Below are 27,303 nucleotides of genomic sequence, written 5' to 3'. Positions count from 1 at the left end.
CAAACTGAGTTCATGGTCCCAGGCCCAGGAACTAACTCTTCTGTTCCTTTGTCACTCTGAGCTCTGGAACCAGATAACTGGGAGAATGAGTTAAAGGCTTTGAAGCCAGGTGTCCTGGATACGAGCCGGTCTCCAACGGATAACCCCTGCCTAACCCTTAATGTTAAAATACTATTGGATTACGCTGAAGCTCACCCCTGACTCCCTTCCCCCTCGCTTATGGGTTCACTCTTTAAATATGCTGTGCAACTTCCCTTTAGGGATGCGGTCAGCTTCCCAAGTCTGTGCTGTTGTCCCTGACTGGTCAATTTTTGCTGCCTAATTCAAATAAAGACCCTGCTTTGCTGGATTTGTTCCTCCTTGGGTTGCTGGACTTGTTCCTCCTTGGGTTGTTTTGTTTTTTTCCGACCCGAACAAAGGGAGTTTGGTTTTGTAACAAAGTCTCATATAAGCCAAACTAATATTAACCCATTCGTGAGTGGCACCTTACCAGTGGCAACATCACTAAAGATGTTTCTCCTTCTTCTAGAAATCATTAAATTTCCTGTAGATAGGAAGGGTGGACCCTTGTAATCCCACCCCCTCCAGTTACCATTAACTGATTAAGGGAGAGTAGGGTCCTGAGAGTCCATGACAATGTTGACAGACCTGATCTCATGAAGGTCTGCAGGTAGTTAAAGCTGCTGTGAGTTCAAGAGAGCTCATGAGCCGAGGAGATGGCTCAGCAGGCAAAGGAGCTGGTCACACAAGTCAGACACCCTGAGTTTGATTGCTAGAACCCATTAAAAAGACAGATGTGGTAGCACCCACTTGTAATTTTGTCTCTCCTATGGCAAGATGGGAGACAGAAACAGCAGCCTCAATAAGGTTGAAGGCAAGAACCCACTCCGGAAATATTCATTGACTTCGACATATGCTCCACAGTATACGACTCAAAATAACTTCAGGAAGTTCCTGAAATTGACCAGATGCACTCGCCCCACCCCTTCCCAAGAGTAAACAAAAACGACTGATAGGAGTCACCTTCAGAGAAGCAAAGCAGCAAAGAAGACTCTGAGACCAGACAGGCTGTGGGAAGAAGCCAAAACCAGCTCAGCTGCGGGGAAGAGGCCAAGACCAACTGAGTCACTTGGAAAAGACACCCTTCAACCTGTTGAGCTACCTGCAGGGTTATGCAGTGTGCTCCAGGTTCCCAGCTTTTGTGATGGGGAGGGCTTTTGTGATGCAGCTGTCTTTGAATCATTTCTTCCCCTGTGAGTAACCCCTCCCCCACAGTCCTGCATGTATCTGCAATGGAACTCATTTGTTCACCAAATTGACCTTGGTGGTATTCATGCTTTGGTCTGTCAGGGCCTCCCTATTTAGGGTGTGTATAGTGTCTATCTCCCCAGGAAAAGAGTATGTCACACAACATTACTTTGTAAAGGACATATGCCTCCTGTCAAGTAGCTCTGTAGCATACATAAAACTCAGGAGCCACATCTGAATAAGAAAATTCATGTCAATTCTCTCTCAGCAGGGAAGAGACACACAGTGAGTTCCAGCTCCAGCTTTGTGTCCTGTGACCAGCATGTATGGTGTCATCAGACCTTCTAGTTCTGGTGAACAGTTAACAGGAGTGGCAATTTCTGAATTGTTTAGGGGCCTCAGAGACTGTAGACCAAAAACTTATTGGAAGGTAGCTGGACTCTGGCACTGGGATTTTCATTTGACCTTATGATTCTGGAAAGTAGTTTTTATACATCCATGCGGAGTACCACCATTCATTTACTTTTATTTTTCAATCGGATTACCAAGTATCAGATTGCCTTAGGGTGTTCTCTTAGGACCTCATTTTGATCAACCCTTCTGTCCTTCTCCTACCCCATCTCCCCACCCCCATTCTACTTAACCCTTCTTCTCCCAGTACTTCCTTTCTCCTTGCTTTTTAAAGATATTACTTTTTATTTTAATCGTGTGTGTGTGTGTGTGTGTGTGTGTGTGTGTGTGTGTGTGTGTGTGTAAATGCAGTGCCTGTGCAGGCTAGAGGAGAGTGTCAGATCCCTTAGAGCTGGAGTTGTGAGCTGCCCAGCGTGGGTCCTCTGAAGGAGTAGTGCACACTCCTTACTGCCGACTCATTTCTCCAGACCTGCCCCCTCAACTTACACATCACATGTGTCTACTACCCTCCCAACCTGAAGTCCACATTCCATATCCTCTTGTGGACCCCCATTCTAGTTTCCCCCAGCTCTTTCCACACTCCCAAAGAAATGCAAACAGAGGAACAGTAGAAATTAGAACCCACCTAGGAGAGAAAACATTGACCATCTATCCTTTTGAGCCAGAGCTACCTCAATATACTTTTCATCTCTACCCCTTCTTTGGCAGATTGTGTTTTTCTTTATGTCTGAATAAAGTGCCACATTTTCATTATCCACTCAACACTATGGGGATGTTAACGAAAAATGATAGTGTGGTCCAATATACCATGGGAAAAAAATTCCATTTCTTCTACCAGTTATTTTTTCAAAAGCCTGACACTGAGTACAGCTGTGCGAATAGAAGCTATTTCCTTTCTTGCCCGCCTCTATCCCCAATCACCTCTTCATGCTGGAGTGTGCCGCAGCAGAGGTGACTTGCATTTTCCCACTTGTCCCAGGCTCGATGGAGGCTGGGTCTCATTGCTGGGACTGGCCTAGGGCCTAGAGGAAACGCGACCATATCGAACCTGCTGAGGCCGCCGCTCTCCACAGAGCCGATTGTCTCTGGGCCAAGCTGTGACTGCTTACCATCTCTCCATTGGCTCCAGCTTGCTACTGAGAGGTCTCTAGGTTGGGCAAACGCTTCCCACTCTTAGGAGAGGAGTATACGTGGCTTATTCTGGATGGAGATGGGTGTGAGATTACCATCTTGGGGACAAATAGTATTTTATGTTGGGGCTGCTGACATAGATTAAACTTTGGCTTCAGGCCTTAAAGCCTTCCAGAGGTTCGACAGCATTGACTTTTGCTATCATTTCTTCCTTAGGAACTCTGGCTTGACACTAACATTGCCTCGTTTGCTTCCTATATCCCCACGCAGGTTCCTTCATCCCACTTAAAAAAAACCCACTCATCTTGATTGCTTTAGTTCTTTATGAAATTGTTTATATCAGTCTACACTGTCCAGACCTGCCAGGAGCTCTTTTTTTCTTTTCTCTCTTTTCTTTCTTTTTTCCTTCCTTCCTTCCTTCCTCCCTTCCTTCCTTCCTTCCTTTTGTAAATCGAGTTGACTTTATATTTTTGGATTTTTTTATTTACATTTCAAATGTTATCCCCTTTCCTGGTTTCCCCTCCAGAAACCCACTATCTCCCCCTGCTTCTGTAAGGGTGCTCCCCCATCCACCTTCCCACTCCCTCCCAACTCCCTGCCCTGATATTCCCCTACAGTGGGACATCAAGCCTTAACAAGACCAAGGGCTTCTCCTCCCATCGATGCCCGACAAGGCCCATCTTCTGCTACATATGCAGCTGGAGCCATAGGTCCATCCCTGTGTACTCTTGGGTTGGTGGTTTAGTTGCTGGGAGCTCTGGTTGGTTGATATTGTCGTTCTTCCTATGGGGTTGCAAACTCCTTCAGGAGCTCTTTTTTTCTAATAAAGCCCATCCTCCGTAACGAGCTCAGTGGACTCATGAGAGCCGGCACTAATCCCAAGATAACCGTTGAATTTCTTAACTGTCCTGGTCCTTTCTGATACAATGAACTGTGTGTACGACACTGCCCCTCTCATGCCTGATTATTTCCAGAACATCTATCCTTCCTCTACTGTCCTCTAGTTCCTAGTCAGGGGACCCTAAGCTGGAGAAAACTATGCATCTGTGATAGCTCCTGTGAGCCACCAATCAGAGCGTGATCTCCCTCACTTTGTCTCAGAGTATGTAACTTTTGTCATAAGCAGGGCTGGATGGGCTATGTTAGTTTCTGCCCTTCCACAACACCAGGCTGGTTCCACTTGCACCCTTGTCCTACAGTTTTGTGAGCAAGGATGTGGTTAATTCCTCATTTAAAAGTATCTCCCGATTCATGGAGTTTAGTTGCACAATATTGCAGACTACTGGGTCATTCTCAAGGTCCCCATGCACTGTGGATGTTTTTCCTTCCTCTGTATCAAAGATTGTGCCTGAGGGATTTCTTCCATTCCTCCTCCTCCTCCTCCTCCTCCCCCTCCTCCTCTTCCTCCTCTATGTCAAGTTCTTCCTGTCAATTCCAAGATTGGGGATCCCAAAGAGGACTACTTAGCATGCACATAACATTTACTTTCTTTAAGTCTTCTACTCCCAGTCACAGGCAGCTAGCATTCCATCTTGTGTCGGGTAGAATGGGCTAATGATAAACTCAGTTTCCAATAACGTGTTGGTATTGCATGAAGGACAGAAATCAACACAGCACTTCCCTTCGGTGTCCTTTAACCACGGTGAGCCCAGATGTCAGCTCTACACTTTGCTGTCTTGTCTCTTCCATCATCCCGGTCTGCCTGTTGTATGAGTCTGACTCAGTGTCTGCCTAAATGCTGTTGTCCTGTCCTATGTCTGTATATCTGTTTGTGTGTCTATGTGTCTGTGTGTCCCTAACCAACGCTGAAAAGCATGGAAAACATCACATGGGGGGAAGGAATGAGGACTTTGCAGAAATCGTTAACAGAGTTTTACAAGGGATTAAGTCACGGACTCCAGTTGACCCCTGCGGAGTCAGATACAAACGGTTTTACATACACCACTGTTTGTTGAGCAATACCCATGTGTCGTCTTCAGTGGCTGTGGGTGTTCATTTTGTAAGGTTGCTTTTAACCTGTATTCACTGTTTTCAGCAAATGATTATCCTAACACACACAGAAAGCACACGAATCACTCTAGGATCAGGGGGTGGTAGGACAGAGAGGAGATTCGAGCTGCTCATTAGCTTTGGCTGGGAATCCGAGGCAAGTAAGGTTGGTTACTACACTGTTCTCTTAAAGGCTGGTTAAACAAATAGACTGAGCACACAGTAGGATATCAGTCTTACCTGACCTCAAGGCACATTATTAACTGGCTATGAGGTCTAGCAAAAGCTCCGATCTTTCTTGAATGTAAGAGGTTTTCTGTTTTTGTTTTTATCATACTGTATCACTATACCACTTTTTTGAGAGAGTGAGGAGAGAGAGTGAGAGAGCGAGAGTTAGAGAGAGAAAGAGTTAGAGAATGAAAGTTAGAGAGGGGGGAGGGAGAGAATGAGAAAGCAAGAGTTAGAAAGGGAGAGAGGGATAGTTAGAGAGAGAGAGAGAGAGAGAGAGAGAGAGAGAGATGATGTTGCCCTAGCTGGCCTCAAATTCACAGAGATCTGTCTGGATCTGCCTCCCAAGTGTTGGGAATGAAAGGCATGTGTCACCAAACTCATTCTTATATTTTTCCTCTCTTTCCTGCCAATTCAGGGGAGGGTGCAGAGGACACACAGCCATCTCCACCTTTTTCTCCTTGTAATTCCCTTCTTAGACAGGCAAGCTGGACAGACAGCTCAGCTTTAGTGGCATGTCTTACTGATGCCACAGGGTGCTTAGGACCCCATCCCATATATGCTGCCTTCCAGGACTGGGGTACAGAACAGCGGACTCCCTTCATTAGAGAGGTACATAACAGCGGGGGGGGGGGGGGTCTACTGTTCCTGCCACATGGGGAAGAGTGATGTCTGAAATGCCCCCTTAATTGCTCCACCCTCAGACAGCTCGGCCTCAGTTTCATGTCTTATCGTCCATTGCAGAGACAACGCGAATACCCCTTCCCAACTCACCATTGGTTCTGTCATGCCCCACATAGAGTACCAAGTATGTGAATGTTTCTGGGGGAGATAAGCAAACATCTATTCATTCAAAATAGGACCCCGGTAACAGACTGAAGAGTAGATTCCACCCAAGTCTACATGGTTGAACCAACGAGTTTAGTTGGGGTTATAGGGACTGTGGGGAGAGGTTCCTTACAGGGACATAGGTGAGGAGTTATTTACAGGAGCACAGAGTTCATAACAAAAAACAAAAGCCAAAACTAAGGCTTATGGTAGCTAAGAGCTGGTCCAAAGCTTTGCAGGAAATTACTAGTGGGGTTTGCTGAGCTTCAAACCTCGATCCCCAGCTGGAAGGTGGTGGCACACACCTTCAATCCCAACATGAAGTAGGCAGAGGCAGGCAGATTGCTGAGTTCAAGGCCAGCCTGGTCTACAGAGCAAGTTCCAGGACATTCAGGGGTACACAGAGAAACCCTGTCTTACCTCACCTCCTCCACTCCCCAGTAACCCTAGGATCTCTGTAAAGCACAGGGCTGATTTCCTGAATCTTTAGTTCACTGTACACTGGTAATGTTGAAATGAGCTCCGTACTAAGTGGGCGGGGCCAAGTGCTACCATGCAACCGCCACTTCTGCCCCAGGCCGACACATTCATCAACTAACCAGTACATCGCACCATGCTGCCTTGTTAAAGACAAAGCACGTTCAGGAAAAACAAAAACAAACGCAAACAACAGGCAAGTGATGCAGCTCAGTGTCAAAGTGCTTTTCCGGTCTCCAGGACCACGAAGTAAAAACGTCTATGTTTACTTCATTAGTTTTATGCAGAGGTCTCTTGTAGCAGCTGTTGAACCTTTCAAAGAGAAAGAGAACAAAAGAACCAGGTTACCCAGATGCCTTGAAATGGATACTTAGTAAAGGATAGCGCGCCACACCCCTCACTGTGGACGTGGCTGCGGAAGGAATACCTTTGCAATGTCTGGCCGTCTGTTTTTCTTCTCGTGCAGACACTGGCTAGCAACAGAGTACATCGCCTCGACCGACGCAGGGTCCGCATCGCTCATCTTCTCGTCTGTGTAATCTTCGATCGTCTTCTCCTCGTCTTCAATCTCTTCTTTAATATCCAGCTTGAAAACGATATAAAAACTCGGTTAAATGCTTCAAAGTTAAAGAAATTGGAATATACATTTAAATTATTTCGACTCATCTCAGTATTTTTTGTAACCTCATTAGGAATTGGAGCCGTACGGGTCAGATGTTACATAAAGAAACGTATACATAGGCGCCCATTACGGGGTTACTAGCTTTATTCGCATGTGGTTTATAATTCTTGTCTTTCTGGGATGAGCTAACTAATCCTATTCTTGTTGGCAGCCTTTGCCAGCTCAGAGTCATCAGTTTCTTGATGTATGTCTGATAATAGAATTCTGCCTTCTGGTTCCAGGCACCCTGTCCTTATCATCAGGGACTCAGACTGATGAATCGAAAAGAAGGACCGGGAGATTGGGAGACGAATGAGGAGGAGATGGTAGAAACATGGATCTGTGTATGTCTGCGTCCTGGTTCCTGGAGTCCATAAATGTGACCTCGTGTGGAAAGAAAATGATCTCTGTAGACCTCTGAAATGGGAGGTCATCTTGAGTGCAGCTCTTTGAACGGAATGTTCCCTTAAGCTCTTTTGGTTTTCTATTGGTGGTGCTGAGAAGCTTGGGAGGTGTGGCCTTGATGGAGGAAGTACGTCACTAGGGGGCGGGCTTTGGGAGCTCAATCGGTTCCCGGTTAATCTGTTTTATGTGTGTGGTTTAAGATGCAAGATATTGGCTTCCTGTTCCTGCAGCCATGCCCGCCACTTGCTACCACAGCCCCCTGCCATAAAAGATTCTGGAACTGTAAGTCCCAATACACCGTTTTTTTCTTTCTTGTTTCTATATGTTGCCTGGATCATGGTGTTTTATCAGTGTCATAAAACATTAACTGGGTTAATCAAGTATGCATGCTCTAACTTCAATGCCAAGTGTATGTATATACACATACATATATATGTATACACACACACACACACACGCACACGCACACGCGCACACACACACACACACACACACACACACACACACACACACGAGAGAAAGACCCAGGAGAAAATTTGACCACCAGAGACCACAGTGACAGGTCTATAAGCCAAAGCCACAAGAAGCCACTAGAACCTGTAAGAGGCAGGGAGTAGTCTCTCCTGTACTTTCAAAGGGCTCATGATCTTCCCAAACTTTGACTTCAGACTTCCAGCTTCTACCAAGAGACTATATTTCTTTTATTTTTAAGAGACCCGGTTCGTGGTCTATTTTGTAGTAGCTCAAAGAAACTTGTATTGAATGAAAGGATTATGGGTAAGGGGTGGTGCTTAACATTCCAAAAGTCTTCCAAAAGAGATGGATTGTGGAACCACACAGGTAATGGTGAAAAGGCTCCCTGACAGACAACTCTTTTCTGTATTCATGTTACAATCTTAGGGCTTTCTAGCCATACTGCACTCAAAGGTTTAATGGTTCCTGAGTTTTACACTTTCGCTACTAAAGGATGCTGTGCAAACTTGTGAGTCATAGAGACCCTGTATTTCATTCTCACCGAGCCAAAGTGGTGGCTTTTGCACATTCTGAAGGGGAGAAAGATCTAGGTGTATGTAGGCACGCCTTTCCATAGGCAAGCTTGCCTGAAACAGAAGCCGGGCTTGGTGAGGCACGGGTTATCACCCCAACCCCGTCTCTCTCTCCTTGTCCTGCAAGGCTTTGTTTGTTTTACTTTTTTGGTAGTAGGGATGCAGTGGAGGGACTTGTGCAAACTGGGCAAGAGCCATTTGATAAATTTGAATGCCGTTAGGATATCCTCATAAACATCTTCCAAAGTAACTATATTACATACGATATTTTTTAAAGATTTATTTATTATTATATGAGTACACTGTAGCTGTCTTCAGGCACACCAGAAGAGGGCATCGGATCCTATTACAGATGGTTGTAGCTACCATGTGGTTGCTGGGAGTTGAACTCAGGACCTCTGGAAGAGCAGTCAGTGCTCTTAACCGCTGAGCCTTCTCTCCAGCCCTACATACGCTATTTTAACATTACACTCCCAGCAGACCGTGGATGTCTCCGTTTTATGGTGGACATTTGTAATAGTCTCGCACACTACGGTTTACTCGGATTAGTGCTGGCATGAAGACTTTTGCTGTCATTTCGAAGTTCTGTTTTAATTGTTTGTTTCTATCTGTGTGTGTGGGTGCCTGTGGAGGTCAGAGGCGTCAGCCCCTGGAGCTGGGGTGACGGGCAGTTACGAGGCACCTAACGTGTATGCTGGGAACTAAACTCTGAACTCTGGTAAAGCCCCGTGAGCTCCTGACTGCTGAGCCATCTCTCCAGCCCTGGTGCCAAGACTGAACAAGGCAGTCAAGCCTCCTGATGGTCTACCCTAATTCTGGGGCACGATCTAGTGTATATCTACTGTCCGAACTGTTCATACTGTTCTGCTCTATTAGGGCCTAGAAGTAAATAAGAATAAGAGGAATATAGTTGTTAATTTTGAGAAACATTTATATATGATATGTATCTTTAGATATTTTTAAGATATATATGTGACATAGCATAATTTATTCATAGTTTACTTACCATTTAGCTCATCTACTTATGAATTATCAATCAAATGTTCAATATAAAAATTGTAAGGCTAGGGAGGGGGGGCAGGAGGGAAGCATTTTAACTTTGCAAATATACTCCCCATGTTGAAATAAAGAGCTTTTACTGCCATTCTGAAGACAGCTACAGTGTATTTACATATAATAAATAAATTGTATCACACACACACACACACACACACACACACACACATTTAATTTTAGGCAAAGGCAAACCCATGATTGGGAATACATTGTGTTCTGTCAGTGTGAGTACACACAGGCAGTATTATGTCAGGAAATGCCGTTTCTATGTGCCAGATTTACCCACATCAAAGACCCTAAAGGCAAGAGAGCAGACTGACAAAAAGGAGTAAGCTACTAACTAGTAGTTGAGGTTCGCGGTTTTCATCCACAGCCGCAAGTCCGGTTATCAGCTCCAATAAAACCTAGGAGGGCAAAGGGATCCATTAGCAGAACACTGGGGACACCAAGTCAAAATGAAAAGGAGCAGGGACTGAACGCAGGGACTTGAACCTCCCAAGCGAGGCTTTCTTGTGCTAACCAGCGACCTGGAGCACAGATAGTGATGGGTCATAGGGTCACGGAAGTTCTACTCAACATCTGTTCTGGGAGTTCCCAGGGTTGTGTCTTACAGGGCCTTCAGGAGATTCTCGTTCTCTAACTAGTAGCCACACTTTTGCAACACTGTGCCTTAGCATTGTGGTGGAGTGAAGGTCCCATAAATGAGACCCATTTGGAGAACTAAGACGACGACGAAGACACAGCTTCAGTGATCTTACCCTCAATTCTCTGCCTCCGGCTGTTAGATTATAAAATGACAGAAAGGGGAAGAGAAAAGAGTTATGTGACACGATTAACTGTGCACTGGCTCAGTTTAAGTTTCATTTGGATTCACGGGTGAGACACTGTTTTCTTGCAGTTGTTAAAAAGAAATCAACTCAAACTTTTTACATATTGGGAATCGCTCGTAAACTTTCTGGTGTAACTAGAGGCTAACGTGAATAGTTTATACAATTTATATAAGAGAGGGGGAAAAAAGAGACACGCACTAAAATATTCTAACTTAATTCACGGTTTAAAAAGAACGATCGTTGGTTGGAAAGATGGCTTAGCAAGGTAAAGGCACTTGCCACCGAGCCTGGCAACCTGCATCTGATCTCTGGAAGCAACGGGGTGGAAGGAGAGAACTGGCTCCCGAAAGCTACCCTCAGGCCCTTGTGCGAATGCTGCGGCATGGACACCTACACACACTGTAGAAATACACGCAAAGCAACAAAGACGGGGATCACGTACCACACCGAAGCTGTAGATGTCAGATTTGGGTGTTATTTCTCCTCGCAAAGCTTCAGGTGCCATATAAGCCGTTGTGCCCACAATTCGGCTGGTCATGACCGTTTGTGCAAGCTTCGCGGAAGCCCGTGCAAGCCCAAAGTCAGATATTTTGGCAGTAAAGTCTTGGTCTAGTAAGATATTTGCACTGGAAAATAAATTAAATTTGAAGGTAGAAAACATTCTTCTTACCTAGGATGTCCAACAGGTTCTTAGGAAGAGGTATGTGTAACACACACACACACACACACACTCACACACATACACACACACACACACACACAGGCAGACACATTGCGTGTCATTATATATGTGCAGAAGAGCAGACTGAAATATACTTAAATCAGTCAATTATTCAGATGACAGCAAGAGAAAAATAATTGCTTTCCTTTCTGTATCTTGGAGAGAGGTGTTTGAGGGAATAAAAACAAAATAAAATTTCCTCTTAAGGGAGGTGTATTTACATCACAGACAGCTCTTTACTAGTAATAGCACACAAAGCCTTCCAAATGGCGCTTTTCTCTTTAAAACTTTTTTTAAGTGGTTCTGGTGGCTAAGTACCCCATAACTTCACTGAAGCTGGACAATGGTTTTACTACCGAGCTACATTCCTAAGTCAAAGGCACCATTTTTGGGGAATAACTTTCCAATGGGGTATATTTGCATGCCTTACGTAGTACATCATGACAGCTCAGTCTTGTCCACAGCATCCAAGAGTCACATGGGGCTTGGAAGCTCATCAGCCCCTACAGTCACAGCCATTTTGATGTGCTGGGATTCTGTGTTCTCTCTCACGGCCACACACAGAGCTCTCACAGGCTGTCTTAGCCTATAGTTCTACTGAGCTGAGGAGGACTCAGAAGCCATGGCTCAACCTTGTTTAATGACGTTTCTGGCGCCCCTCCTGACCTCCCTGTCAAACATTCCTGCGTTCCAAAGTCCTCTGAGATAAGTTTCTAGAAATGAGTGAGAACATGTGATATTTGTCTTCCTGTGTCAGGGTTTGAGATAAGTCAAAGGTAACTTCTTGACTCCTTTCCTAATGATTCTCAGTGCGTTTAGGAACAAATTTTTAACCAAACCACTGCCATTTTTATATCTTTCACCTGTCCTTCCTTTGTACCTTCTGAGATGGGTGTGCACACGCACGCGCGCGCGCGCGCGCGCGCGCACACACACACACACACACACACACACACACACAAATTTTTGAGACAGCTCTGGAACTCACTATGTAGACCAGGCTGACCTTGAACTCACAGAGGTCTGCCTGCATCTGCCCCGGGAATGTTAGGATAAAAGAAACATGCTTTCACGCCACACCGTACTCCCTGGAATCTTAAAGACTACAGAGCTAAAAGATCTTCATCCATTTACCGCATGCATTCACTTATATGTATTTTCTTCCCGAGGGTTCCTGTAGTTTTTAGTATTTAACTTGAATACTTAACATGGGAGAGGGAGGGGGAGCCACACACCTGTTTGTGACAGGGGCATAGGAACAATTTATAAAAAAAAAACAACGAAGATCACATGATAGTAATGTTCAGTGCCGAAGGCTGAGAGGATGGTTCTGATCAGGTGACTCAAGAAGGGTTCTGAAGAGCAGGTGAGAAGCATGCTTATCCTGAAAGAGTTATTAGACTGAAGTGGATGGTTCTAGGAGGGAAGAAAGGCATTTGGCTATGCGGTGTCCACGGTCACTCAAGAAACCATGGACCACACAGAGAGAATCTGGACTTTATACAGAGCGCTGGGACACGCTTCAGTTTACACTGGGCGACTGTAGCTGCTTGTATTACGAATTATAAAATGATCCCCCAAAACTGTTTGTATGAGAGTGTCTGCAGTAGCTTCTGGATACCTGCCCCCAGTGGGTTCTGATTGGTAAACAAAGATGCCAACAGCCAATAGCTGGGCAGGGCAGACAGAGGCGGGATTTTAGGATTCCTATGCTTGGGACCAGGAGGAGGGAGAGAAGGAGGGGATCCCATGCCCGGAGAGTGGAGGAGAGGAGAGTTGCCATGCCTGAGAAGACTGCAAGACAGAGAGGCCTGGCCACCTTGCGAAGGAGCTGGGAGAGCTCAGCCCAGAGTGTGGCCCAGTGGGGCAGTCCTCTGGGTCTAGATCAGCCAAGGTAGAACATAGAATTAGTGAGTAATAACTTGGGATTAACCATGTGGAGGTTAGGCAGTGGCCCAGCTATTGAGCTGTGTAAGGCGTATTAACATATAAAGGCAGTGTGTGTGTCTTTCATTCAGGAACATAAGCACGGAGGGGGGCATTGAACCTGCCGCCGGGATGTCACAATATTTATCTCAACAGGTGACTGATGTTATCAAATATGCCTCTTAGGATGTTAACCTGGCCGTGTGGTCGTGAATGGCTGAGGCCTAGTACAAACTCATTCTATCGAGATGGGGGGCTTGGAGTAAAGTTGATCAAGTTAACAGAAGTCTAGAATCTTGGGAGTAGATGGGAAGTGCAGAATTTTTAGGCACACCCAGCAAACCTCGCAATGGCACGACATAGAATACACAGGAAGAGCGGAAGACCTTGGGCGATTTCCCACTACGTAAGACACAGAGACGGGCTAGCCTCCGAACCAGCCCTCTCTTCTCCAACACCTTAGTTTATGGATTGTCTAGTTCTTCTCCACTGAAACCTTTTCCTCTTATCTTTAGATCTTTCTTATGGCTCTGTAAGCACTCACTGGCCTTGGCCATCCTAAAGGTTTTCTAAACATATCTGCTTCAGGTGTCACAACATCAGATAATAGCACCAAATGCCTGTTTATGTTTCCCTCCTAGGTTTCTTCCTTCCACTCTCTCCTCCATACGGCCCGGCTTCTAACTCCGTTCCTAACTGGAAACGGTTCTCCGTAAAGTCACCACTGACCCAATGGGTTAACTTTCTTCTGTCACCCGTCTTGGCAAACTTTTACTTTATTTTGGAGACAGTACACTCCCAACTCTCCACATGCAGGCTTTCATCTACCTCTGGGTTCGTATAACCTATTAGGTGTCTTTTGGAGACTGTTGCTCCCCTTTGTTTGGGGATTATGTCTTAGGAGCCCTTGGGATTTAATCCTGGGCCCTTAGGCTGAATCTTTCCTTGACTGCACGATAGCCCTTCAAGCATCAGGACCGTACAAGTGTATATACACATTTATACAAGTGTATAAATACACATTTCTATGTTCAGCTCAGAACGTATATATCATGCTGTCTGCTAAGCCTCTATACGTCCGTGCCTCAAAAGAATTTCAAACTTAGCATGTGTACCTCTCCTAAGCACACCCCAGGCTAGACCCCTTCCAGTCCTTTCTATTCAAGTGAGTCATGCCACAGTCATTCCCAGAACACAGCTGTGGATGCTGTAAGTTCACAGGTCCTTACCGAACCCCCCCCCCCTTTCCTGGACCCTCTACAGCTAAGATATCTTCATTGTTCCTCTCTGCCCGATTCTGCTCATGTGAACTCTGTCTACCAAGATGTCTATAGCAATCTAACTAATCACTTTTAAATCAACCATTTTAAACTGCTCCACTCTAGAAGGGACTCACCAAACTTGAATACTGGGCTGTTGTCATACAGCTTTCAACAGCAACCAGTTACATTTACGATCCTACCCTTGCCTTGGTTGGCTAGGCACTATAGGACCAGGGTCCCAGTCATCTTTTTAAATTCCTCTCATGCCTCCTACCCAACACACCAGTCACATTGTAATCATTTCACTTTCGGTGACGGTGACTCATCATGCCTTCATATTCATATTCTCTCTCTCTCTCTCATATGTGAGTACACTGTAGCTGTCTTCAAACACACCAGAAGAGGGCACCAGATCCCATTACAGATGGTTGTGAGCCACCATGTGGTTGCTGGGATTTGAACTCAGGACCTCTGGAAGAGCAGTCAGTGCTCTTAACCACTGAGCCGTCTCTCCAGCCCTTCATATTCCTTCTTATATGAACGGTAGTCCACCCTATACACTTATTCTTTCCAGAATGTTCTTACTTTCGACACAGCAACCCTCCAACTGCTTTCTTATTTCCTGCTCATGGTTCAGGTCTCAGCTTAAACATCGCTCCTTCCAAAAACCCTTCTTCATACCAACACTGAGCGAGCGCTACATAACACTTGAAACTCTGGTTGTTTTCGAGATCATCTGACTGACGCTGAACTCTGTTCTGAGCTACACCTGCTAACCTGATCATGCACAGCGCCTAACACATAGGTAAATAACAAGAGTGGGGAGGACTAAAAGTATCCACGGAGGCTGAAGGTGATTCAGGAAAGGCAGGTCATGATGCTCTCCCAACACTGGGGATCATAGGTGTCTGCCGCGCTGAGGGTTTTCCAGTGATGGGGGAACCCTTCAGCCGCTGCAAATCCAGACACACAGACAAAGAGCAAACGAAAGAAAGAGAAGATTATTCTTTAAAGACGGCCTCCCGGCATTGCTGGCGGTAGACTTACCTTTTAATATCTCTGTGAATATGATGATTTTCATGCAAAAAACGGATGCCGTTTGCTGCACCCCGAGCAATCTTGCATCTCATGTGCCAGGAAAGTGGTGGCGTTCCGTCCTTGGGAATAAAAAGGTCCAGAGGAAACACATTACAAAATTATTTGGGGGGGCAACCGATGAAAGGGCTGCATGACTAAGCATTTAGGGTTACAATTTTTAAAAGTTTGCTAAGGGAAAGAACCCCAAATTAAGATCAGATGGACTCTGCACACCTTGCTTGAATATAGAAACATGCCAGAATGTCCTTCACATCCAGCCTTGACCGGCGCGTCTGCATCTTAAGTGGGCAATACCGGTCAACACTCGGACTACGTCGTTTTGCAGAGACGAGGAAATGCTAATTTAATGTGGTTTAAGTCCCGACCGGATGTGATCATTAGCAATCCGATACAGGAACAGAGAGTGAGACAGTGGGTCACAAGGGACTTACCAGGCAGGACAGTCTGTCTAGCAAGGAACCATTGGGCATGTAAGCATACACTAAGCACAGGTTGTCACTGTCGCTCGAGAAGCCCAGCAGCTCCACCAGGTTTTCGTGCTGACACCTGTGACAAGAGACAGAGTGGTGCAACTGTCATAATAAGTAAGAGTTTTAGTGGGAAGATCTAGGAGACGCCTGCCTGCATCTATGTATCTATTCACAGGTACATCGTATAACAATATGGTGCATGCTCGCAACCTGCTAACATGCTCCTTGGAATTGTTGGTTCTTTCCTGTAAAATGGTCTGGTTTCTGTGACACCGGCCCACGACAGAAACAAACGGTTCCCAGTTCTGTAGATAGGGCTTGATCAGATCAGTGGAACCTGAGACGGGTTAGTTCAGGACGAGGAAGGCTGATGCCCATCTTTGCCCAGGGCATTTGCAAGATCTGGAAACTTTGTAACGTAACAGACCAGAGGCACTGCTTTGTAGGAACGACCTTCACCCATATTTAACTTCATTATTTATGATTTTTAATCACATACTTGTCCCCAATCTAGGTTGCTTTTTATTTTTTATTTTTTGTACACTTGAGAGAAATGAGTACAAAAGCCACGGAGTAACAAAGCCGCAGGCCTCATCCGAAAGCACAGTGCTGCCACCTTCTGGACATGTGGCGCATGGCATGATGACAACCTCAGCTTCAGGCTTCCCTGCATACAGAACTTGGTACCGTGTAACAGGACCACGCAACATAGATGCTTCGAGAATTAATGAATACCTGAAGCACACATGGCACACGAGAGATGTCCCATTACTCATTTTCCTCATTTCAAGCCATCTATAATTCTGTATACCCTTGTATAAAAGGAATACCCTCAGCGGTGTAAATAAATTGATAAATTGTTTCCACTGAATTTGCATTTTTTTTAAAAAAAAGGATATATTTATTTATTATATATAAGCACACTGTAGCTGTCTTCAGACACATCCGAAGAGGACATCAGATCCCATTACAGATGATTGTGAGCCACCATGTGGTTGTTGGGAATTGAACTCACTCACGACTTCTGGCAGAGCAGTCAGTGCTCTTAACCACTGAGCCACCTCTCCTGCCCGAATTTGCATTTTAAAAAGTAGAAATAGTAGTTGTTGAGTTTCTATTATCTATAAAGTAGGTGGAGGCCCACTTGTTTCATTTCATTAACCTTCACCTGTATCCCTACTGTGGAGAGTCGGAAGAAACCTGGATTCGGTCACTCTGCATCAATATACTCTCAATGTTTTCACATATGGCATTTCCGTAGGTTTCTGTGGGTTTTAGCTTCTCTGAGGGGCTGCCATTTTATAAATAATTTTATTTATTTATTTATTTATTTATTTTTGAGACAGGGTCTTCCTGCATAGTTCAGCCTGTCTGGTAATTTGCAACACAGCACAGGGTATCCTTGAACTCACCACCCTCCTACCGCAACCTCCCAAGTACCGGGATTACGGGAGTGTGCCATCAGTCTTGGATTTATAAATAGGTTTTCCTTTTTCTTAAATCACTACCTCATATCTGTCAGGAATTCTTGGGACGGGAACCCTGAGAATGGGAAACGCTTGGAATCCTGTGTAACTCTGTTGTGATTTAAAACCCTGACTGCCCTCAATGTGCAGGCGTGTGAGAATGTGTGGTCATGAAGAATCGACAGTGTTTGTCTCAACCCTTTACACACGTCAGTCTGCACTTTATGGAGAAGCCAGGTCCCTTGCCCTATGCCGTCATCTCGCCCCAGACCGCACTGGAAAATCAACACTTACTTGGCCATTACTTTAATTTCTTGGTCAAACTGTTGCTTTAGTTCTTCAGTACTGATTTCCACCATCTGTGGAGATAAAAGTATATATTATTACACGGTACGACAGCCTCGTGACTGGAAGGGGGTTTGAGAGAGTGAGAGTCCTCGGCTGACTTGCTTACTTCAAAACCACATGGCGAACCGGGTCTTGTAGTGTGGAAGTGTAGTCCCACGTATGTGGGAGGCTGAGGCCCGAGAACGTTAAGTTCGTGGCCTGCCTGGCTCACAGAGTGTGTTCAAGGGTGCCCTCTGCAACTTGATCTTTGCTCCGAGTGAGACATTAAGAGGGCTGGGGTGTAGCTCAGTGGTCAGTGCTGTCCCAACCTATACAAAGCCCGGGGTTCAATAAGAGTACAGTAAATGAAACGGAAATAGTGTCTTGCCATGGTCAGCATGCTTGGTCCAATCTGATAGGGAGCTACAGGAGATTGAGAAGGACAGACAGACATAAGTAACGTGAGGGTGGGATCAGGCGAAATGGAGCCACATGGGCAACCCAGATACTCAGGTGTTTGTTATGCATAGCAAGACCTCGGGTGAGTTAATCTTGGTAAAGGGTCTCTCGGGGAGCAGGGGACTCCAGCTGCAGTCACCAGGGATGAGGAAACAGAGGTTGGGACCTTTCACACAAACTGGTTTTAGCTAAAGGCCAACAACCGTTTGCCAACATCCAGATTCAGACCAGGAGGGCCTTGCCCTTCCCACGAAATAGAAAACTTCACCACAGAGGAATTTTAAAAAGAATTCTGTGTAACCAGATGAAAGCAGATGCGGGCGGAAAAAGAGGATCAAATCCTATGAAAGCCACCGCAACAGAACTGACAAGGGGTGCCTATGCTGTCTGCTCAGGCGCACTATTGACATATTAAAGATATAACCACAGACTGATAATACAGCTAATCAGAAATGACAAGTAAAATCCCTTACAGAAACGGGAACCAAGGACAGACAAGGAAGCTCCTTTTCCCATAATATGTATTTTAAAAATATATTATTTCTGCCAGGCATGGTGGCGCACACCTTTAATCCCACCACTCCAGAGTCAGAGGCAGGAGAATCTCTGTGAGTTCGAGGCCAGCCTGGTCTTCAAAACGAGTTCCAGGACAGACAAAATTACCCAGAAAAACACTGTCTCATATATATATATATATATGTATATATATATACATATATATATGTGTGTGTGTGTGTAACTGTATATGCATATATATTTGTGAATTACATTTATTTAGTGTGTAGTGTGTATAGCTGCATATGCATATCTATTTTTGAATTACATTTATTTAGTGTGTGTGTAATTGTATATGCATATATATTTTTGAATTACATTTATTTATTTAGTGTGTGTGTGTGTGTGTGTGTGCACGTGCACACACACACACTTGAACAACAATGCATAGGAGTCAATTCTCCTCTTCTACCCTGTGGGTCCCAGGGAGCAAACTCAGATTATCAGGCTCACTGGCAAGTGCCTTTACCTACTGAGCTACCTCAGTGGCACCTAACATTATTTCTAAATGGGGCAGGTCATACGAAAGTATTCAATACAATTTCCTCACCATCTTACTTTTAATCTATGTATGAGCCATTGTAGTGGAAGGTTTCTTAACCTCACCCTGTGACTCTGTCACCATCACAGACGAGATTCTGTGTCTGTGTCCCTTCTCTAGGGGTAGGCTTCAGAAGCCTCCATAGATTCCTACATGATGAGAGGCGCCAGCCTAGGATGGGTCTACTTGGAGAGAGTCATCACCGGGGCAACGAGTCCCGTGAGGGTGGCCGGCAGCTCGTTCTGGGGGGTGGGGGAGACGACTTACTGCTCCAAGCTTCTTCACCGCTACGGTTGTGTTGTTCACACAGCCTTTGTACACCACTCCAAATCCCCCCTCTCCCATTCGGTTGCCCCCGATAGACACAGGTCGCTCGTCGAAGTCATTCGTGATGCTCTTCAGTTCATAAAATGAGAAACTGTGAAATCCTGCGGCATCGACACAACAAGGAAAGGGTGCTTGCGTGAGGAAACGTGGCTTTAATAGCTGACATTTTCCCAATGTGACGATTTCACACACATGCACACATATATACGCATACACAGACACACATACTCATGCTCACATGAAATGCGGACTGTAACCATCATTATGGCAATTACCCTTGGTGATTCTGTATCAAACACTCGACCCCTACCTAAAATGCTTATTTGACTAAGTCCACGCTATTCCCCCAAAGCACTAGTGACATCTAAAAATTGTCTTATTTATGTATTTAGTTTTGGGACACGGTATCATATAGACCAGGTTGGCCTTGAATTTGCTGTCCAGACAAAGCTGTCCTCACACTCCTGACCTCCCAGCCTCTGCCTTCCAAGTGTGGGGAGCACAGGTGCACAGCACCACACCGCCTTGTCTCCTTTCTCAGTTGTGCCTGCACGCATGTCCCGTTGCCTCAAGTTACTGGAGGAACAGCAACGGATGCAAGGAAGACAGTACGTGATAAACTTAAGTGAGAGCAAACATCGAAGGATGCTGCCAGTGCGCCACCGCCCGCTGTGCAGACAGAGAGAGGCTAACTTTAAATCATGGCAGTGGCAGACCCACCAGTGGAAAGGAACAGGCAGTGTTACGTACGAGTGTCGCTAAATTCTACACTTTGATGGCCTGGACTGGAGGAGTCGGGCAGCTCACAGCTGGGTTCTAGCTTCTGCGCAGGCGCAGGCATTACGGTTGTCCTGTTCTTTTCCTGGCAGGGCCTGTGTGCCTGCGCCACTGTGGCTGCTTCTCTAGGAGGTAGGCTGTGGACAGCTTGGGGAACAGCATCTGTCGAACAAGAAGACAGGATTAGTTTCTGCGTGAGTAAGTTGTATGAAGCTGGACCTGGCCGAGCGGGAGACACTGTCATGGGTGTTGACATTCGCTCCCACAAGGACCGAAAGGTTTGGCGCAAGGAGCCCAAGAGCCAGGACATCTACCTGCGGCTGCTGGCCAAGCTGTACAGGTTTCTGGACAGACGGACCAATTCCACCTTCAATCGGGTTGTGCTGAAAAGGTTATTTATGAGCCGCACTAACCGGCCACCTCTGTCCCTGTCCTGAATGATCCAGAAGATGAAGCTTCCTGGCTGGGAGAACAAAACTGCGGTGGTTGTGGGGACGGTCACAGGATGTGTGGATTCTGGAAGTGCCCAGGCTGAAGGTGTGTGCACTGAGGGGGAGCAGCCAGGCCTGAAGTCGGATCCTCAAGGCTGGGGGTAAGATCCTGACCTTCGACCAGCTGGCCCTGGAGTCTCCCAAGGGCCGAGGCACTGTGCTCCTGTCTGGTCCTCAGAAGGGCTGAGAGGTGTACCAGCACTTTGGCAAGGCCCCAGGAACTCCACACGGCCACACCAAACCCTATGTTCCTTCCGAGAGCCGGAAGTTCGAGCGTGCCAGAGGCCGAAGGACCAGCCGAGGCTACAAAAACTAACCCTGGCTCTTACTGTTAATAAAAAAGCTTTGGATGTTAAAAAAAAGAAGAAGAAGAAGTTGTGTGAAAAGACAGTGTCGTGGTTTGAATGAGAAATGGCCTCCATAGGCTCGGGGAGTGGTGCTATGAGTAGGTGTGGCCTTCCTGGAGGAAGTGTGTCACTGGGGGCGGGCTTTGAGGTCTCAGATGCTCAAGCCAGGCCCAATTTCTCTCTCTCTGCCAGCTGGTCTGGATGTAGAATGCTCAGCTACCTCTCCAGGATTTCATCTACCTGTGTGTCACCGTGCTTCCAGCCATGATGATAATGGGCTAAACTCTTGAAACTGTAAGCTGGCACCAATTAAATGTTTTTCCCTTATATGAGTCGCCGTGGTCATGTTGCCATAACTATGACAAAGAAGAACTCATAGACAGCTTCCAGACATTGGCCCTACATCCTCACGAAACACAGGAAGATACCTCAGTAAGATGCTGTGGGCTGTGATAAAAATGAATAGACAGAGTGACATTGTTTACAAGAGTGGTTCAGGGCCATTAGGGAATTAGGGGACACTGCTCATGTAAGAGTAGAGAACCAGCAGGCATGGCGGTGCCCACCTGTAAACCCAGCACTCTGGAGGAGGCAAGAGGAGCAAGTTCAACTTTGGTCTTGACTACATAGTAAGTTCAAGGTCGGTCTGGGCTACATGAGATAATGTCTCATGAACACACACTGACACACATTCTGACACAGACACACACACACTGACACACACACTGACAAACACACAAACACACACACTGACATACTGATACACACACTCTGACACAGACACACAGATACACACAAACACACACGCTGACATGGACACACTGACACAGACACAAACACATACACTGAGACACTGACACATCCACACACTGATAGACACACACACACTGACACAGGCACACTGATACACACACACACACTGACACACATATAGGCACACACACAAACACATCCAGACACAGTGACACACACTGACATACACATTCACTGACACACATGGACACACATACTAACACACACATAGTGACACAGCCACACACCAAAACACATACACTGACACAGACATGCACATAAATACATACACTGACACATACAGGCACACACACAAATGCACACACACTGACACACAGGCACACACACACACAATCACACCCAGACATACATACACACTGACACACACCTACACTGACACACTAACACACAAACACACACTGACACTGACACTGACACATACACACTCACACACACATTGACACACATACTGACACACTGACACACACAGGCCACACCCAGACACACACACTGGCACACACACACACACTGACACACAAACACATACAAAGAGGTGGGGGGAGAACAAAGAACATCTTAGATATCAAACTCAGTGCTGTGGCTCCCATTAAGGATGTGTGGCACCGAGTCCAGGAATCTCCACAAGAACTTTAGGAGACTCTTCACACAGTAATGGTTGAGATCCACCGGTGTGTCAGAGGGAGAAAGCAGTGAGGTAATGAGGAGGGAAGAACCATCCTAACACACTGGGATGCAGTGTAAGGAAGCCATGAAGAGAGTCTTGTCAAGGTGAAGCTGAATGGAGTGGAGAGAGAGACACCTCTCCAAAGAATAAATCCTTACAGGCTGTGTTCTGCATCCCTTTAAATACCCTCCCACCTGACTTTGATGGGGTCAGGCTAATCCTTGAGCGTCTATCACCTGAGCAGCATGGTCCACAGTATGAGGTATCCGGAATGTTAAAAGCTAGGGAGAGCTGGCAGGAGGAACAGACTCAAATGTCTGGTTTGTGCATGACACGAAATGGTAAAACGATTCTGTGTCTGCCATTCGTCACTCCAGGCAGCTGTTCATGCTCTGGACACACCCATTTACCTGGCAGCAGGAGAGTGGCAGGGGCAAACAGCTCAATCTGGATCAGAAGATCCACAAGGTCGCCCACTGTGCAGTTCGTGGTGCCCCAGTCAAACAGCAGTTCACAAGTGGGGCTCTTTCCAGTCTGAAGTAGGGCTTCGAATCTCCTGAAAAGCAAGAAATAAGGCTAATACATGAGGAGAGCTCATATGAAAATCGGTGATGATCTCTGCACCTCATATATGCTTCTGACTATGCCACAGGGCCTCCTAAGGACAGGGAAGGAAAGGGACTGTGAGAGCCAGGAAAGACACCAACAAGGAGCAAAGACAGCAGAAAAGGAGCTGCCGATGATGACGATGACAACGACGACAACGATGGCAGCAGCGGCTGCTCTGGAAAGAGATCACATTCAAACACCGATACACCCGTGTGATCTGCCTGCAATACAGACATGCCCTTAGTACACCATGCCATTAATCCCTCCTGCAAGAGTACATAGTTTTAATTCCTCTGGCTGGAATATTGACATGCCCTTAATATACACCTTTAATCCAAGACAATGAAGGTAAAGTTAGTTTGTAGAAGGAAGCACTCATGTTTGAGTTGCAGACAAAGTGACAAATCAGAGAAAAATCTGATAGAATGAGTCAGAGATAGGATACGTCCAATTCTCCAGAGAACAGACAGGAAAGAGAGGCAAGGCAGTTTTACTGAGACAGTTTTACAGAGACAAGTTATAGGTGAAGAAAAAGCCAGAGCATGATAAGGAGCAAGGAGATTAGAACAGATTGCCAGAGTTAGTTTGAGACCATGCAGAGCAATTCAGTCAGAAGTCAAGAGAAGCCAGTTTGAATCAGTCAGCTTGGAGAGGAATTTGGACTTAGAACAGCTGAGTTGAACCACCCAGCCAGAGTTCAGAAAGAACTAGAAAGGGTGAGCCATTTCAGCACTAAGCCTCTGAGAGGACAATTACATCTGGAAAATAAAAGTTACTTTTACAACCATTGGTCTAGACGAATTGGTAAACTCCAAGCTCTGTGAGATATCCTGTTTCAAAGAATAATATGAAGTGAGACAAGGAAAGCACCTGATACTGACTTCTGGCCTCCACAAGCATGTACACTTAACACACACACACACACACACACACACACACACACACACACACACAAACATACACACTCATGCCACTGAAACCAACCAGTTAATATTATTTACCAAATGTTTCCTGAATATTTACTCAGAGGTCTACACGATAGAACCAGCTGTAGAGACAGTCTGCGAATGTTACTAGTTTACTGTGAGACTGCTAGGCTGGGATGGGTGGAGTGCTTAGCTGTGAGTCACAGAGGGCACTCAAATGTACTCAAGTTCAGATCCGAATTCGGAGCTCTTCTGGCCAAAGTGTGTACTTTCAGACCACCTAGCTATATTGCAATGTCTTACATGCACCTCACACTACATATTCAGTCTTCTAGCTACATAGTTTCAAATGCAGGAGCCTGTTTGATGAAGCAGAATGTGCCTACGCGCGTAGGTCTTAACCATATTTAATTAAATAGAAGGGCAATCATCTTTTTTACATTTCGGTTCTTTAAAGTTTAAAGTTAGCTTTAGAAAGTAACACTGAAAACTTAACCATGACAGCCCACTTTGTTTTTCTTCCAAAGCTTTTATTTGGAAAAATTTCAAACTTAATACAATTTTTGAGAGAATAGCACAGCGAACAGCTTACTCTCCATCTAGGTTTACCAGTTGGTCAAATGGTAACATCTGGCCACATCTGTGCTCTTCCAAATGCTCTTTCACCGCCACTCCCTCGTCTGTCTGTCTGTCATCTGTCTGTCTCTCACCCTACGGCGCAGGCCAGTTATCTTGTCTGTGTCTCACCATCTCCAGTTACCTGACTACTTTTAATTAGTAATTTCGATCATAATTAACTTTTTTGGGGGGGTAGGAACTACACAGGATAGGTAATGCGTTCTTCCTGCTACACCACACCCAGAGGCATAAAATGGTGGCACAGAGTTTGACCACTTGGATAACAGGATGTGCTTCAGCTTTCAGCTTTCTTCACAAGTCAAGTACCCCTCTCAAGCTGGAGCACACCTACCATACTAGCACTTACAGGATAGATGCCCGGGGATCCACTGTCCTAGGCTAGCCTCGCAAGTTTGAGGCCAGCCTTGGCTACAGCAGACCCTGTCACTGGCAACAGTTAATGTTCTCCTTGATGCGAATAGTATTTGTGTATGAAACTTTTGGGGCCTGATGAGTCTTGTGGGAACCAGTCTTCACTGGTGGCTGCTAACTGCATAATCTCTGGCATCCTCACAGTGTTTTGGCACCGTTCAGTTCAGAAGAGCCCCTTCTCTCTGGAATAACTGCTGCAGAAGCCCCCCTTCCAGTCTCAATGGAACCAACAACAAACTATCCTTGGGAACCTGGTTCTCAAGTTTGAAGGCGAGCTTTCGCCTTGTACTTTACGATGCTTGCCTTCGCGGGGGCAGACATCTGTTGGAAGGACAACATGGGATCCCAGGCTTTAGAGTCCCCACCAGACTGATTAAAAAATTAGGAGGAACTTATCTTTTCATGATATGCAAGGCAAAATTCGATACTGAGTTTTACTGAAAACACAAAGCCCAAAATTAAAATCCGAACTGGTGTTTCACTAAATCGAGGAGAGATTTAAGAGCGGGGATGACAGGAAGCAGTTAGAAAATCTTAGATCCAACAGTCCTGGGTGAGTAAGGATGTCTGGGCACTCATTCTTGCTCACACACTGCAAAGTTTAGACTCTAAAATCACATTCGATTCTTATGATAGCCTTCTGTCTCTTCAGTTTGGACACGCAGAGCCCGAAGCAGGGTAAACTGTTCTTAGTCCAACAAACTGAACCAGAGCAAAGGTGGGGAGCTTGATTCTAGCTCCAAAACACACCTGTGGGCTCGCAACTTTAGCTCTGACATGCTGCTAATTCCAGCAAAAATTCTATATGCAAAAACATCATATATTAACCAACACCACCGCCATGATAGAAAGGTAGGTTCGCCTTCTAAACTGTCACGTTAGACAGCAGTCATGCCCGCTGCGATGGGAAAGATTTAAAAAGGGAAAATAAACGCCACGTTACCTTATATGGAACTGATTGTATCTGTCATCACCCGATGGCTTTTTAATAGCTACTGCTAGTTTCTTCCAGCCTTCTTGGGGATCAATAAAATCCGACAGCTTCCTGAGGATTCCAACATTGAGGCTGCGTACGTACGTTGACGGTGTCAAAGGCTTGCTCATCTTCTACCTGGAATATGAAAAATTCCTATCACAACTCTACAACAAGCCAGCCCGGTGGTTGTGGCGCATGCATTTAATGCCGGCACTCGGGGAGGCAGGTGGATCTTTGAGTTCTGAGTTCGAGGCCAGTCTCGGCTACAGAGTGAGTTCCAGGACAGGGCTACATAGAGAAACCCATCTAGAAGCTACCCACCATACCTTGATTGCTGTACTGCATGAGATGCTGGCATCTGACCATCTGAGCACAGAGCTCTCACTCTGACCCCCTCCCATTGAAGGGCATCTAATCACCCTCCAGGACTCTCCTTTTCCTCTCCACAAACACTGGAAAACTTCATTCTGACGCTGGGATTTTTCAGGTGAAATTTATAAAAAGCAGCGTGCTTATTGGAGAGAGACCTGGGACGGTGTTCAGGAGTCAAATCTATTAAATTAACAAGAGACTTACCTTTGAGTTTATTTTTTTTTCAATCAGTACTCACTTATTATGAAAATGCTTTCAATGGTGTACTTATTTCATTTCATGTCTATGAGTATTTTACATGTGTGTATGTCTGTGCACCATGTGCCCTTCTGGTGCCTGCAGAGGTCAGAGGAGGGCGCCAGATCTTCTGGAACTAGAGTTCACGATTTTGAGCCACTATGTGGGTGCTGGGACCTGAACCTGTGTCCTCTGCACAGTGCCAAGAGTGCTTACCACTGATGTATCTCTGCAGCACCTACTGTTAAAGATTTTTACCCAACAATCTGTGGTAAAAGTCAAAAAAAGAAGCTAATTTTTATAGCATTAAAAGACATGTCCTGGGGTTGGGGATTTAGCTCAGTGGTAGAGCGCTTGCCTAGGAAGCACAAGGCCCTGGGTTCGGTCCCCAGCTCCGGAAAAAAAAAAAAAAAAGACATGTCCTACTGTCCTACCTACCTCCTGTTTATGAGGTCTAGAAGAACTGGTTTGAGCCTGTGAGACCTGCACAATTTACTGCTTTCTGTAAGGCAGAATCCGTAGCCCGATACTGTGGCTACTCCCTTGATAGCACTTTTATTTGTTAGATCCTCCTGGTTC

The 27,303-nt window shown here is 45.7% G+C and overlaps 1 protein-coding gene, 1 long non-coding RNA gene and 1 pseudogene across 4 annotated transcripts in view; 2 read left to right on the top strand and 1 right to left on the bottom strand.

Moving 5' to 3' along the window:
- The window catches only part of LOC148004946 (uncharacterized), an 8,620-nt gene extending 921 nt beyond the window's left edge, over positions 1 to 7,699 (top strand). The window contains exon 2 of the long non-coding RNA XR_015625915.1: positions 7,216 to 7,699. This is a non-coding gene — a long non-coding RNA (uncharacterized LOC148004946). The remainder of the gene's footprint in view (positions 1 to 7,215) is intronic.
- The window catches only part of Irak4 (interleukin-1 receptor-associated kinase 4), a 27,036-nt gene continuing 4,380 nt past the window's right edge, over positions 4,648 to 27,303 (bottom strand). Inside the window, exons 2-12 of one of the 3 annotated variants that reach the window (XM_087556721.1) lie at positions 26,083 to 26,250; positions 22,965 to 23,110; positions 20,213 to 20,401; positions 19,403 to 19,563; positions 17,548 to 17,612; positions 15,749 to 15,863; positions 15,267 to 15,376; positions 10,753 to 10,936; positions 9,822 to 9,884; positions 6,740 to 6,898; positions 4,648 to 6,624 (exon numbers count right to left, since the gene is read on the bottom strand). In XM_087556721.1, coding sequence (XP_087412847.1) covers positions 6,592 to 6,624; positions 6,740 to 6,898; positions 9,822 to 9,884; positions 10,753 to 10,936; positions 15,267 to 15,376; positions 15,749 to 15,863; positions 17,548 to 17,612; positions 19,403 to 19,563; positions 20,213 to 20,401; positions 22,965 to 23,110; positions 26,083 to 26,243 — 1,386 coding nt within the window. In that variant the 5' untranslated portion in view covers positions 26,244 to 26,250 and the 3' untranslated portion in view covers positions 4,648 to 6,591. 3 annotated transcript variants of the gene reach the window in all.
- Rpl18-ps11 (ribosomal protein L18, pseudogene 11) lies at positions 20,482 to 21,086 on the top strand (annotated as a pseudogene).

The sequence above is a fragment of the Rattus norvegicus genome, chromosome 7 (assembly GCF_021556685.1).
Source record: "Rattus norvegicus strain SHRSP/BbbUtx chromosome 7, alternate assembly SHRSP_T2T, whole genome shotgun sequence".
Taxonomy (NCBI): domain Eukaryota; kingdom Metazoa; phylum Chordata; class Mammalia; order Rodentia; family Muridae; genus Rattus; species Rattus norvegicus.
Note: the sequence above shows the minus strand (reverse complement) of the source record. Positions and strands in the feature narration are given on the sequence as shown.